We start from the raw sequence: 15,417 nt of genomic DNA, 5'->3' as shown, positions 1-15,417 counted from the left end.
TGAATGTAAATACTAACAGGTCAGGAGAACCAAGCAGGTGCTGGAGCTCCCAGCAAGACATTGTGATCCCCTCTGTGGAAAGCTAATGCTCAGTGTACAAACCAGCCCACTAGAAACATCATAGTGCTCCTTGTCACATCCCTGCTCACCTCCTCAGGATTACTAAGAGATACAAAGTTGAAAATGTGATTCTGAATCTCAGAGTGAAAACTAATTAAATTCTAATTTCCAGATATACCTTTTTGACATAACACTCTTGAAGAAAAAGGACAGAAGTAATTCCTCACATGGGTATCCAAATTCATTTCTCTTATTCACATACACAGCACTTACATTATACACTCTAACAGTCAACTATTTTGTTAATGTTTTCAACTACATCACAGTTTGTCCACAACATCTTTTTCATCAACACACCAAAACAGCAGCAGTAGATGCTTGAGAGGTCTTTGGCTTCATTCTTTCTTCCAGGAATTCAGTGGGTCATCGTTTTTAGATTGATAACATATTCTCAATTTTTAGTAATACTGTATTTACATGGAATTCACTAAGAAAATTGCAATTTGTGTGGATGCCAACATAAATTATTTTTGTCCTTAATTTGAATATGGTCCCCAAACCTTTGCATTTATACAGAATCTTACAGAAAATTTTTCTTTTAAAGAATAAACCACAGTGTTACCATTCATTTGGCATTATATGTAGGTTATGTGTGTTCACTGCTACTGTGTGTGTTCACTGATACTTTTAAATGTGTATCTATAGCTAGCTCTATCTTATTTTTTTTTACTATAAGCTACCAGCAATCTTAAATTTCTTATTACCAACAATAAAGCATAAAATAACATCTCCCCAATTTCTACTGTGTGTTTTAACAGTTACACAACTGAAAAATCTGCAAATGCATGCTCATAACTCTTAATCAGACTTCCTGAGGACCCTAGACAATATTAAATATGCATCAGTAGACACATATTTGTTGAGTATTTACATATATTATATGTACTGAAGCATAAGGCCTGATTTTACTTCGTGTGATGGTTTGGGAATCTGAAAGCAATTGGGTCCTCTGAGACTTTAAACCCAGGGGAGCAACACCACAAGTGGCTTCCAGTAACCTGACAGGCTCAGTGGTTTGTATCCCTAGTGTGTCTAAAAGTTGGGGTTTTTTTTAAAGTTTTCTTTGGTACACATCAAAAATATTTCCCAGTACAAATATAGAATATTTATTTTATTAGAATTTATAACAAACACTAACAAAATGGAAAAGAGGAGAAAGGCCTTCACCAAATGACAATGGGAACAGAATTTACACTGCATGTACACATGGTTATTTTGATACTATGCTTTAGTGTATTTCAGTGCTAGAAAATGAGTCTGTAATGACATTTGCTTAGACTGCAAAATCCTTTCCCTTAGTTAAGCAATCTATTGCTGCAGGAGCAATCAAGCTGCATCATTCACACCAACACACCAGTAAGCAACGAAGATGGCAAGAGCACCACTGCATGCAACGGAGAAAATGATGTGGGAAAGGACATTAAGAGAGCCTTTTACCTGTCCTTTCTCGATTAGAGCTTTCTCCAGGTCCTCAATTTTTGCCTGACACCTGAGAAGATCAGCTTGCAGTTGTTCACGAGTCTGGAGAAGGGGGAAATAAAAAGTAAAGATATTTTCTACTGCTTTATGGGCTGTCCAGTCAGCTTTTAATGCTTTTTATTAAAATAGTTGCTTTTCTGTTTATGTTACAAAATACTTGAAGCAGTCAGTTTAACATGATTTTTCCTACCCAGCGTAAAATGATGTTAACATCACATATCCAGTGACAAAGTTCTTACCAGGGGAAGAAAAAAAAAATTAGAAACTGAAAAAGCTCTAAGAAGCTAGTCATAAGCTTTAGTAATTTAAGGCAATTGGGGAAAAAAGGGACAAGAGGGAAAGAGAATTGCATTAAGCACTGAAAAAGGCCTTTAGGTTAATAAAATATATTGACCCAAAATAATTTACATATCCCATAAACAGCATATGCTGGTCAGTTCTCCTCATTGACATGATTATTACACTAACCACAGTAGGTATTGCCCCCTAAGTCCAGTGATGTCCTGAAAGGGACTGGATCATACAAGGTACTAAACAAAAAGGATATAATATAAAGCACATTTCTGGAGACCCTCAGCCACTGAGGCTCCTTGAGCTACTGCAAGTATTTTTCCCACCCTACTTCAGGTACTTTTTCACCCAAACAGTTTAAATATTCCTACAGGGATTTCCTCCTACATCTTCGGGTCCTTGTTTACCTTAAGCCTCATCTAAAAGTAACAGGAAATGTTCATCCCACCAAAATAAACCATGCAAAAAGCTACCTTCTGACTCACTCAAACGATGGATTTGCAGGGATGTGACAAAAAACCCCAAAATGCCATTAAAAAGAAATAGCAACAATTTCCAAGTCTACAAAAAGGACAGTCTGCAAATGCCTGCAAAATAAAATTTTAAAAAGCCCATGAAGGCAAAGAAAATATATCATGGTCTCTCGTAACTGGCAAATAGATGACTGCCCCTGAAATCTTACTTTAATAGTAGATGGAATGCTTCCATCCTGATTCTATCTTAAGAAGTGATCTTCAAAGCCTTTATTGCTTTCCTTGGCTAAGTGTCCTACTTAAAAAGAGTGTCAAAACAGACCAGGCTTTTGTAAGATGCTGAGAACTCTAACAAATAAAGCCATAAAGCAGTAATTCTACTATCAAAAGAACTATATTTCACAGGAAAAAAAAAAAAAGTAGTTTAGGTTGGTGGAGTCCTTTCCCACTAGTAATTTTTAAACACATTAAAATCATTGTTCTTCTGCATCCTTAGCAACACACTGAAGTGGCACAGCACACTGAAAGCCACATGTGGCAAGGCAGTAACATGTACCAATTAACAGTATTTAATATGTTTGTGCATTACTGGGGTTTTGGGAAGTTGTAGAGGGAAGAAGGTGAGGGGATTTTTAACTGCTGGCTCACGTTCAACTTGGTGTCCATCAGGAGCCTCCACTGCCTTTTGTGCAAAACTGCTTTCCAGTAAGCCAGAACCAAGATTTGGGTCAGATTTATTTCAGTTTGGGTCAGATTTTTAATAAACAATGAAAGTACCTAAGTACTTGTAACAACCTACCCTAAATCCATCGTGTCACTATCCAAATTGCAGATTCAGATGGGTTATCACTCCCATAGCACTGGCTTACTACTGAAATCTTTAATATGTTATACATGCTAGAATAAAGTATAATGACATCTCTGTTCTGATTGCACCAGATCAATCTAAATTGTCACTTTACTGATGACACCTTCTAATCCTCAAAAACATTGGGCTTTGCATTTCACTGAGCTGCAAAGATACTTCCTGCTATTACAAATTGTTTCAGCTCTTTCCATTATATCAGAGTTAAAGGAATTTCAGTTAAAAAATTACCCTTGCTTCTCTCTCTGCATCCAGGGTTCCACCAACTTGTTCTTGGAGCAAGGCATATGCTCTTTGCAAAGCTTGATATTCTCTTGTTAGCTGGCAAAACCTGAGTTCAGCTTCTTCTTTAGGTGTGCTCTTAATGGAGAGGGAGAAAAAACACATTTGTATAAATATATATAATAATGATTTTGTCTGTATAGAAGACAGACTAACAAACATAATAAGCAACACAACTTACACTATGTCTCAAAAGTTTAATGAAGGTATAAAATCCTAAGAGAAATGGAAAGGAAAGAAAGGATGATGATAACTGTGTCTAGCATACAATTCAAGGACAGTGTAAGTTACCATATAAGGCAGCAATGTATAGAAGTGTGAAAACTGTCAGGGGAAGATGAAACAGTTTTGTGCAACACTGCCAGACTCCAGAGCCACAGGGGCTTCAGAAGGTGTTTGTCCTATTTCTCTTGCAGTCCATCCTTCCCTTACACTTCTCTACAATGCCAGGGCAAAGCACACTGACACAGAAGTTACATCTCAAAAGTCGTAAGACATTTGCTTGAATTTAGTCTTTGAATATGAAGTATTTTCAAAGTCTTTCTTTTCTTTGAATTTTGAGCCACTGACTTGAACACTTATAAGGTCTTTCCTATACTGCCAAGGACAAAAAATGCCCTTCCCTTTAATTAATTTTTGCTCCAGGAACTTGAGTTCTAAGGAAAAGAGATTACAGTATTATTAGTATATTGAACCTAGGAAAAAAGGAAGCTTCTTCTGACTGAGGAGTATTATGCAGAAGTTAGTGAACAAGAAAGAGAGATGAAAAAGAGCATCTAATTCGTGCTTTGTCCTCATTCATGCAATCTTCTAAAGTAGGGCAGCAGCACTGTGTGTCACAGAGCTGAGACAAAACATGTCACTGGGTATTTACTACCTATGATCATTTAAGCCTCCATGAATTGCAAAGGCCTCTCTGAGTACTGTGAGCAAAGAAAGAAAATCCTGATTGTATCAAAACAGTCAAATAAATTATAAGGGTGAAAGGCAAGCTATTGTCTAGTAAGTACTGACTTTTGGCAAAGCAATGTGACTATTCATTTTCTTTTGACTAATAAGAAAGAGTTTGAGGAAAAAAAAAATATTTCTCAGTCCAATATCTGCCAAATCTGTCAGGCAGAATATTATCTTAATAATTTTATTGCAAAGTGTATATGTTTCTAGACTTGAAAAAAACCAAAGGAATTCTCTGCCAAACCTTTTACAGTTCATGTGGTACAATAGCTGAATAAAACTTTGTATTTCTACTTCAACAAGTAGAAAGAAGAATGAATCAGCTACTACTTACATCTTCCAAATCTTCTTCTGGTGTTGCTGGTGTCCTGTCTGTTCTGTCTGTGTTGTATGAAGTTACAGATGATGTTTCTGAATCAACAGATTCTTCATCAAATCCAAAAAATGTCTCCACAACATGCCTCTGGAAAATCAGGTTTTTTTAGTTACTAGCAAAACAGATGAAAAGCCCCAATGACCCAGTAAGCAGCAACCAAGGTCTTCTCTGATGATTATTTTAGTATTGAGGAAGAAAGAAAAGTTCCATTGCAAACTCTTGCTCTCTGATTAAATGAGTTACTTTTTCAACATCATTTGTGTAAGAACCTCCAAGAACTGAATTGCACATAGCACAGACATGAGGTAAATGCCAATAGAATAATGCTTTATAAAACTATAAAACCTAATTACCAAAATCACACAAGTCTTACAAGATTCATAGTAGAGAAATCTAGTATCTATTCAGAATAAAGTGAGCCAGTATAAGGCAACATGTAAGATATGCAAGCAAAAAAAAAAAAAATTCTGGAGACCAGTGTGGAACAAATGTAATTGGTCATACTAATTGAGGAAAAAAAAAAGGAAAAAAGTCTATTTTGGAACACCCTACTTCAAAATATAGATTAATGCTTACCATTTATTTTTTCAATATCATCATTCTCATTTTTTTTTCAACAAATCTGCTCTAATACTATGTCTAACCAAAAAGACAAGCCTAGGGAAAAACACAATTTCATTGCAGGTTTTCAAAATTTTACACAACATTATCAATTAAATGCATGCTTATAGAAAACGAGAAAACATTAGTAGTTAGTGGAAGTGAGTACAGCATCAGTTGTGAAAAAATGTGATTTTTTTATATAAACATATGCATAGAAAGCAGCAAATTTCCATGGAAATTCAACTGTTTAAAAAATCTGCTTATAAATTTAACAAGAATGAACAGATTATTTATTATTAAACAGGTTTTCAATTGTTATTAATCAATAGAAAGCATAATGTTTTACACCACACAAGTATTCTAATAATCCAACACAATTTCAGAGAAGCAAGAAAATGAAGAATATTTTTTAAAAGGGTATTGCTGAGAAATGGAGTCAGGTTATGAAGTAGCCTGGATAGGCAGGGTAGTGGAGAGAGGTGGCTGTAAAAAGATACAGAAAGATCTGTCTATCCATCTCTATATTTTTTGCCCCTGCTTGATACTGAAGCACAGATTTTGATGTCACAGTTTGTTGTTTGAGTTATTTTCAAATATAAATCACAGGTTCTCTATGAGAAGATTATAGTTTGTTCATTAAAATATCCATAAGGATTAAAAAAAGTTATCAGTAGTTATTAATTCTGAGCATCAAGAATCCTACATTTCAGCAAAGCCAAACTGCCTGAGTGGAATTGTGATCTATCAGTTTAATTCAAGACACTGAAAGATTTATCTACAATACCCTATCTCATGATGATTTCCAAATATTTCCCTTTCCCTGCAATTTTCCAGACTAATCTAACTTTAGAGATTTTTCCAGTATATCTCCATTAGTACTGTCTTCTCTTTCTCACAAAGCCCCACAATGCTCACTACATTCTTCAGGCTCAGCACAGCTCTCTGCAGCAGCCAAAATGTCTTGATTTGGGAGGTACCAAAAAATCAAGCCTGTAGGTGTGACTTTTTGCCTGCATGCATGACACCATGTGCTCCATTTCCAGTGTGCAGCCCTGGTCACCACAGTCCACCAGGTCACAGCCTCCTCACTCATAAGCTGAGCAAGCCCATAATAGTTTCACAGTACAGCTAAATCCACTCAAACTGCCAAAGACAGCTCCAAGGTCATGTCCTCAATCACTCCATTGCTTCACTTAAGATGAGCCCTTCAAACAGTACCAAATTTCATTCAGATATTTAAATGCAATGGTATTTAAATGAACTGGTTCTAATTGAAAAGATTTGAAAAGATATCATGCACTCAAAAAACCCAAAAAGCCATCTATTTTCTAAACAGACTATGTTTATCCATATGCATGCAGATAAATATGATGCAGCACAGAAGGCAAAGAGGTTCCAAACAACCTGTAGAAACAACTCTCCTTTTGCAAGCTACTAGACCACTACTTTGTGTATTCCTGAGATCACAGTTACAGTGCTACAGTTCTGGAAAGACATTACTGTTTCCTCACTTGTTTAGGAAGCACAGTGATGTCTTCACCTCACAGAGCTATGTCCAAGATCCTCAAGACAAACAGTTCCCTGGGATAATTTAATCCTTTCCTCCAGCTTACCTTTCTGCCCTACTTAACAAAACAAAGGGCACAAGGAATAGGTTTAAGCTCTATTCTAAAAATATAAAGACTTATCCAGAAAGCTAATGCATTTTCTCTTTTAATTAGTATTAAAACCACTTCAGACTTCTCTTTCATAAGTACAAAGGTTTACCACAAAAAACAAGGTGTAACTAGTTCTTGGGAGATGGCCATCCAGCTTTTCTCCCTCACTGGATACTGGTTGCAGCTTACAGCCATCTAACAGTAATACTAGAAATAAACATTGGGGATTGAAAATAGGGCTAAAGAAATGGTGCTACTTCAAGTTGCAAGGAAGACAAAGCTGTAATCTGAGTAGCCAGCTCAACCCACTTTCCTGACTCCACACTGATCTGCAGATTCAGTTTCATAAACAGCAAGGTACATTTTATGGAGGTAAAGAAGATGATGGCAGGCAAACAAAACTCAAGAAATTATAATGCAAACTATATCATATAATCACTTTGCAGTGCAGATAAGTTTAACTCAAACATGCTGAGAGCAAAGCCAGGGCATAAAGCCAGCTTCAGACTCTTCTGTTGATATTTCTACATCCTGCTCTTCTGCCCTGATCTGGCTGCCTGTGAATGTGGCTCAGAACCACCAGGAGCTTTGGGGGATCCCAGACAAGGACCAGCAACTCAGATGGCCAAAGATGAGCTGCTCCTGCTCGTGCCTCCTGCTCCAGGGCTGTTTGGCCTCAAAATGACAAATGCACTTGAGCAAAGTTCAGCCAAAAACCACAATAAATTATTGTCTGAAGACCAACAAAGTAAGTGTCAAGTGTAGCCTTTGGAAAGGCTGCTAGAAGGCTTCTAAAAGATGGAGAACAAAACTCCAATTTATTATCATATGGCACAGAGAACACAGAACCATGAGGGTCAGCAGCAGCTTAGTTAGAAGTGACAATAAAACCTACCATACCCATGGATTTTTTTCTACACCTCTGCTGTACAGTCACTTTTAGGTGACTCAGGTTAAATATGTGTCTTCCTTTAACCCTGCATGCACACACCCACCCATGCCACTTCCAGAAGTGAAAACAAATTAGTTAAACAACAGTGATTTTCATTTTACATAAACATATATAGGCTGGAAAAGATACTTAAAGCAATGCCATTATTGTGAAAAAATAATACCTGCATTTAAACATTTGACTAGTAGCAGAAGTAGGGGAAAATAATGTGCATATCTCAATAAATAAACCACTTGATTATTAGATGTGAGTGAATTCTGGAAATCGTATTTCCCATCACTAAAAAACCCAGCACTTAAAGGACAGTTAAAAGTCAACCATTTTTAAGTGTTATAAAGACTGCCTGTAACATTTGGATTTACAAGTGAACTGCTCTTTTTTAAGTCTCCTTCCTTTTTAAAGAAGCTGTATTTTTATCATTTTGTGGAGCAGATACTTTCCATAGCAATAGAGATAAGGTATTTAATTATTGTATATTACTGGCACATTTATGAATTGCTTCATGACATAACTACAAAATAGCCACTTTTACTGTTGATCATCTAGGATCTGAAGCAACCAGCTACAAGAACTGATTCACAGCAAAACCAAAACAAATTAATTCAGAAGGGAACAGCTGTAGAGAGAAAAAAAAAATTAAAAAAAAATAATCAAAAGACGTGTGAGTCATGTAGTTGTTGATAAACACTGTAATAAATAATAAAGCATCAATAAATATATCAACTCCAAAGGAGATTCCACACATGGCTTGAAAGCTGAACCACAATGGTGTTTGAAAAGTGTATAGAAATGTACAATATTCACTGCATTTTTCTAACTATAGAAATTATGTTTATTCAAGTTTCATTCAAACTTGTTTTAAAAATGGGAACATTCTCAATGTACAATCTAAGAGATTCCTTTGTATTTGTTTGCACATTTCTTATTTCTAAATCACAACTTCTTAACTGAGAAAATAGTCATGTAAATTGCTGAAAAATTCTGATTTGAATTCTAATTTCCACCGACTACTGCCATGCATTTAATAGCAAGTATTTTTTCATGTGGATTTATAGCAAAGTTTTCACATAATCTTAAAGTAAAATTATGCATTAGGTCTTTATAACTCAAGTATTAATGCTTCTACTGAAGTATGGTGCTCAGTAAACATCAAAGTTTAGAATACTATAAATCATAGTGACATATAAACTACATTATATGCAAATTTCAATATAATCCGATTTCTCTGTTGCTAAAGTAGTTTCATTTTACATTTAAATATCTCATTTCCAGGGACTTAATCAAACATGATGAAAACGATCCAAGATATATTTCCTTGTAATGCAATCAGATGTGCTCGCCAGTAACTTCTTACCTTCATGCTTATATGTCATTTCTTGGCAGCCAGAAAAATAGAGGCACACCAAAGCACAGAGGCAGAGAAAAAAAGAAAAATATAAGACAAGAAATATGAACTCCATCACACCAGTGTGCAGGCTTTCCACTACCACAAATACAGCTCCTTTATCAAAGTTTTTAAAAAGGCACAAACCCATAGAGCCCTGCAGTTACCAAAGAAGCTGGGTAAATATATCTTTCTTTCAAATGCATGACTCTATGCATCATGGAATGAATGTAACTCCATTCCACATGTCAAACATGAACTAAACATTAAAAATATTGTTTCTGAAGTTTTTTGGTTATTCCACAACAAAAACTGGAAAAAAGATTTTTTTAAAAAGAACCTGGGAAAAAATCAGGTACCTGACTATACAGTCACTACATTCTCCTCTAAATACCTGGCAAGCACAGAGGATATAAAGCCTATCTTACTCAGCTGCTCCTTTCCTCAGGGAGCCCAAACCAGTTACCAGCATTGCTCCATGGACTCCTATGCCCCTTGGGAATTAAAAGAGTGCTCAGTGAGAGCAACACTAGCAACAGTAACCTAGTGTGCCTACAGAGCTCCAGAAATAACACTGAAATATAATCACAAAAACAAAAAATGAAATTCACATTTTCAAAAGATTCTCAGCTGAACTGATGTTTAAGGCTGTAAAGGCACCTGGACCAGCCTGCCAGATCATTCACACAAGGTGTCTCAAAGATGGAGAAAAGCATGGCATGGATTCTGTTCCAGGTAACAGAAACAACTGTCAGGAAAATTCTCATTAGAAAACAACCACAGACTCATTAGAAAACAACCACAGAGTCTCTGCAGTCAGACTGCCTCAGGAATGAAGAAGGTGGAATGTAAAAGCACCCATTTAGGAAAATCTGCAATAGAAGATGAGTGTAAATCTTCACCTTGTGCACCATGATCCTGGTTATTAGAACAAAAAAGGAATCCTTCCACACCTTCCAGAATGATCTTATCTGACCATTTTCATGAAACCTCATTCTCATGAATTATTTCCTCTTTCTCTTTGTCATGGGGAGTGGGACAGAGCTGGAAATAGATACAACTCCACCAGCCAAACTTGGTAATTCACTGTGGTAATGCTAATTTTACATTTAACAAACCTTAGAAAAGCAAAGCCAAAGATTTAGATCAGTAATTTCTTTTTCCAAGTGTTTGGTTAGGACAGATTAATGCATAATTTCACTACTATTCTATACAGTTATTTCATCTGTATGAGCCAATTTTGCACAGATCATAGAAATACACTTATTCTGTGCATGTCTATATATAAAACAACTCATCTTAGACTGCTTTTATAGTTTGTGGAAAGAAACAGGCAATTTTAGGACAAAATTCATATGTTCTATTTACATATCTCCTTCCAACTACTTAATATTACCACTTTGTCCAGAGTGAGATGTCTGTATCTCATGTCTATTACTGACATCTAACCAACATTTGCAATGCCCAGTTAAATGAATTCTACAATTTTCTTCTGGATTCCTGACACAGGCAGTAAAAACAGAGAGGATGAAGATGGTAAAATCTCAACTCATCTGAGTAAGCAGCCCATTCCACATAGATTGTTTAAAACAAAAACTGTTGGAAAACTGTGGGAAACAGCTTCCTTTGAGGAATTTGATCCTCACAGGACCATACAGGTGGCCTGGAAGGAAATCAGCCTGTATGCCAGGACTGGATTTTTAAAAGTTAACTCTGAGTCAGCATTACATATAAATGTGAATAGTCTACATGTTTATCCAATGGCAGGTGATGAGGCAGTAGTATTATTGATTACTTCTTTCATTCCTTAAGGAATTAGCTCATTTAGAAAGTTTAAATACAGATCTAACTGGTGTGTATATATGGTGTAACTGCTATAGTACATATAATCCCATTCACTTTTCTCTCACAACTTTCTCTTTTTTCACTTGCTTTTGTTTTACAGTCCTGCTTTTCCTGTAAGAAGACAGCATCACATGGAATCTCAAATGGTCTCTACAGCCACCTAAGAGCTAATGGACAGTGGATGGAACAAACTGTAGTAGAAACGTCTGTTACTGATTAATTTGCTCTTTCTGATGTACCTATCATGCCCTAAATAAGAAGCCCACCCCTACTAACTCTGCTGCCCCTATGCATACAGCTCTTGCAGGAAACATTGCAGAATTCCCCCCATTATAGCACTTTTAGCAGACAAAGAATAGCATTGCCACAAAAATGTTAATGGTATCAGCCCATTCTCTCCAATCTTCACGTTTTACACCTCTTGCTTTGGTCAGTAAGGAAATGAGGAGACCACAAAAGCATCAGGTTGCTCAAGACAGAACAGGAAAGGTATAGAGCCTATAGAGCTGAAGTTATACTAACACAGGATATTTTTAAGACATAAATGCATATGTATTGAAGTTTTCATCTTATAGAAATTATTGTCACCAGTTACCAACACCTAAAAATTGACTTAATTAGTTTTGTTTCATGAGGAACTTCACAATTTAGCAAATGATCTTACACATTTAACTCACAGTTAAAGGCTTACAGATAAAGGCTAATAATTAGAGAGAACTATAAAGAGTACAGTTTAAGTTACATACATGTATATATATATCTACACTTTTACTGTCGCATTCTGTTTTTAAAATTGCTCTCAAAACACAAACTTCCAGTCATACTACATCAAGAAAGAATGATTTACAGTTGCTGCAAATATATTTGGCAGGATCTACTGTTACTTCTGATTTTTTTCTTTTTCCTATGTAAAACACACATCGTTATGAGAAGCAGAATTTGAAGAAACTACCAGTGAAACAGAGAGTCCCAAAGGATAATTTTCTCAGAATACAGACATTAGAGAGTGCAGAGCAGTAAAAATGCACCACCTGGAGGTTGCTAGGAATAGACTATGCAGAACACTCTGACACAAAGCATCCATTTATGACAGAATATATCTTAAGCTACCATATAGACGATAAGGACATCTCCACTCTTCATTTCCATTTGTTCCCTCTTACTCCATTTCTCACCTCCCACACACACGCTCCAGGCTGCTAATGTTCAACTTCACAAAAAGCATTATTCAGCAAATTAGTTTAAGCACATGTTACAAAAAACTTTAAGGGCACTTTCTGAAGCAAAATTTTTCTGGTTTTATAATCTAAATTTTTCTCTTGAATCTTGTATTCGAGAGCAGAAAGGTTACTGGAGCATAACAGTTGGAACCATCTTACTACTTATGTATCACACAATATTATTTCAGTAATATTTCAGAGAAATATTATTTCAGTAACATCCCCAGCATGAGTTATTTTTTAATTGTGATTTAGCTCTATGTTGGTACGAGTAGTTTAAAGTGTGTATGTTCTTTAAAATGGACTGAGTATTTGTCCTTTGAAATCCTAGTTGTTTTAAACCATTAAATCATTAATGTCTCAAGCCACCCAAATATTTATGCTACAGTGGCTAAAAGTGTAATTTTATATTTATTTAAAACAAACCCCAAAACAACATCACTTGTGTGCAGTACAAAACTCTTCAATTACCCTAAAAAAAATAAGCACTCACCAGAGGAAACAGAAGAATTATATGGATTTTTCTCATTAAGTAGAGCTTTAAATTCAGGCAGTATTTGAAACAGGTGGTGTTCACAGCAACAGAAATGCATGAAAAACCCAAGGTTTGCTCACCTTTGGAGGCTTCAGACTTTTCCTCCTCTGTTTTTTAGACCGCAATAACCGTTCTCTTTCCTAGAAGGAAAGAGAACATTTTGGTATGGGTTTGCTTTAAAACTACACTTAGATATGTCTAACACACAAGAGAAATATCATGAACATTTTCTTAAAGCCTCTGGTAAAGCTAACACGATGTCTTTATCCTTTTGAATAACACCATGTTACACCACACTGTACTGCAGCTTTATGCCTTCAGCAAACAAACCTTCAGCCATGTACTTCACGCATTTGATGGGAAGTTGGCACGAAAAGGCTTTGTTAAATACTGAGCACAGATTTCTGACAGTTCTTTTGACTCTTTTACCAAGAAGCTCACTATGGAAACAGAATTCAGAGTCCCACTCCAGTGTTCAACCATCCTGAAGAAGCAGGTCAGTAGCCAAAAATGAGTCCAGTCTTAGTAATTGAAAGTCATTATATCAGGCATACTCTGATATACAAGGATGTATATGCAGATATAGTGTTACATCTGACTTATCCTTGCAGGGCAAAAGTCTCAAATCCAAAGGCACTCAGTCTGTGTCAACTTGGTGTCTTTTTTCTACTCCGGTTTTGGTGCAAGATCTCAATAAACTATACCACAACATGAGGAGGTTATGACTGGAAATGCAAGATTTATGTTCGTCTAGATCCAAGAATACTGCCTTAAGTTCCAAAGGAGAAGAGGAAGAAGAGAAGGTAAAAAGTGCGAAGGAGCAAGCAAAAAAACCCAACAACACAGGAGGCAGGTGCTCTGTCTTCTTGTTTTTTTCCTGATTCTTTCCTTAGCTCTGCATCTTTGTTTGCAGCATCTCTATTTTTAAAAGACAGATTGCAGTTCCAAGTGCTTCTTTAGCAGTTATTGCTCACTGCATGGTCTTATTCTAGTCAGTTATTTGCTTTACATTCAGTTCAGAAACTGGAAAAATAGGAAGCTCACAGTAGAAATCACAATAAAATTATTTATCAGCACATTGTTCCAGGAGTTAAGTTTTGGAAAATGCAAAGTAACTGAGAGAAGTACAACAATTTACATAGCACCTTCAATACATGTGGTTTGAAAAATAAGGAGAAGTAATGACTGTCAAGGTAGAATGGTGCAGCTATTTCAAGCTGCAGAATAATATAATATTTTAAGCTAAAGTAAAAACCAGACAGTTGAATTTTATCCTGTTGAAGAAAAGTGCTCTCTTCTCAATTACCTAAAGAAGGTACAGTCCCTGCTTTAACTGGGGTATCCTGCCTCCCAGGCAGGTGTGCAAACAAATGCAGTGCAGAATGAAAAAAATACTTCCAAAATCCCAGTCCTTCCTGTTTCTAATCTTCTTTGTAAGAGGACTTTTTAATTTACTCCCTCAATATAAATCGAGCTACCAGAACAGTAATAACGCAAACTAAAAGCCACTAGCATCTTTTGCAGTCATCTGTGTTTACCTTGACAGCTTTCCTTTTAAGAACTAACCAGAACACCACTGTTGTGAGAGAAGTCAAGCTGACAAGGTTTCAACAGCATCAAAGATACTCTACAGATGACACTGTTAATCAGTTCAGGCAATTCTATTGCCCAAGACTAATGTTCCTATCTCTGTGTATCATATTGGTCTCAGCTGGAGTTAAGCTGATGTATTTTATATTAATCAGACATGGGACGTTTGGGTCATTCTTGGTAACTATGATACATTTGTAGTCTGTAGAGGTGTGGTTTGGGCCAGAAAAGAGAGCTCAAAAGCACAACAATGTGCAGAATTCCACTGCATTCACATTGAAGGCAAAGAATCAATTAGTTTGTACTGGAACCAAAGAAGTTTCCTAGTTAAAAATTTAACTAATGTCTGCAAGTGGAATAGTATCTGTAAACAGGAAACAAAGCAAAAATGAAACAATATTTTAAAATATTTGTTTATTTTACTTTCACACTAAACACAAGTTAATATTATTTGACCAAAGTCAGGATACAATATATTTCCTCATATCACTAGCTGAGACAGTAAAAAGAGAGTCCTTTCATACCCACTTTACACTGAAATATAAGTGAGGTTACCTCTGCCATATACTGCACATCTAATATCATATCACCATCTCTGCCTGTACAGTTTCATTTGGAAGCTAAAGCAGCCTTGCTCTGTGAACCAGACCCTACACCATAGCATCTGAGTAACATCCTACTGCTTGTAACACTGTGACACTGGAGAATGCACACAGACATCAAAGTTTGGCACTGATTTCAGAGAAAAATCCTGGGTCAGAATCTCAGGGGAACTGCCAAGAATTGAGAA

General features: G+C 36.1%; 2 protein-coding genes across 9 annotated transcripts in view; both read right to left on the bottom strand.

The window, feature by feature from the left end:
* JAKMIP1 (janus kinase and microtubule interacting protein 1) overlaps positions 1–15,417 on the bottom strand; it is a 145,405-nt gene that overhangs the window by 38,390 nt on the left and 91,598 nt on the right. For all 8 annotated transcript variants that reach the window (XM_085059783.1, XM_085059776.1, XM_085059780.1 and 5 more), the window contains 4 exons: positions 13,118–13,177; positions 4,799–4,927; positions 3,460–3,588; positions 1,558–1,641 (listed from right to left, as the gene is read on the bottom strand). In XM_085059783.1, coding sequence (XP_084915909.1) covers positions 1,558–1,641; positions 3,460–3,588; positions 4,799–4,927; positions 13,118–13,177 — 402 coding nt within the window. The remainder of the gene's footprint in view (positions 1–1,557; positions 1,642–3,459; positions 3,589–4,798; positions 4,928–13,117; positions 13,178–15,417) is intronic.
* On the bottom strand, positions 5,396–12,693 carry LOC146438787 (uncharacterized). The gene has a single exon (XM_085059784.1). The coding sequence runs from the start codon at positions 9,586–9,588 to the stop codon at positions 9,334–9,336; it is 255 nt and encodes an 84-aa protein (XP_084915910.1). The 5' UTR covers positions 9,589–12,693; the 3' UTR covers positions 5,396–9,333.

This window comes from Lichenostomus cassidix, chromosome 4, assembly GCF_008360975.1.
Source record: "Lichenostomus cassidix isolate B80296 chromosome 4, HeHo_3.0, whole genome shotgun sequence".
In the NCBI taxonomy this organism is placed as follows: Eukaryota; Metazoa; Chordata; class Aves; order Passeriformes; family Meliphagidae; genus Lichenostomus; species Lichenostomus cassidix.
Note: the sequence above shows the minus strand (reverse complement) of the source record. Positions and strands in the feature narration are given on the sequence as shown.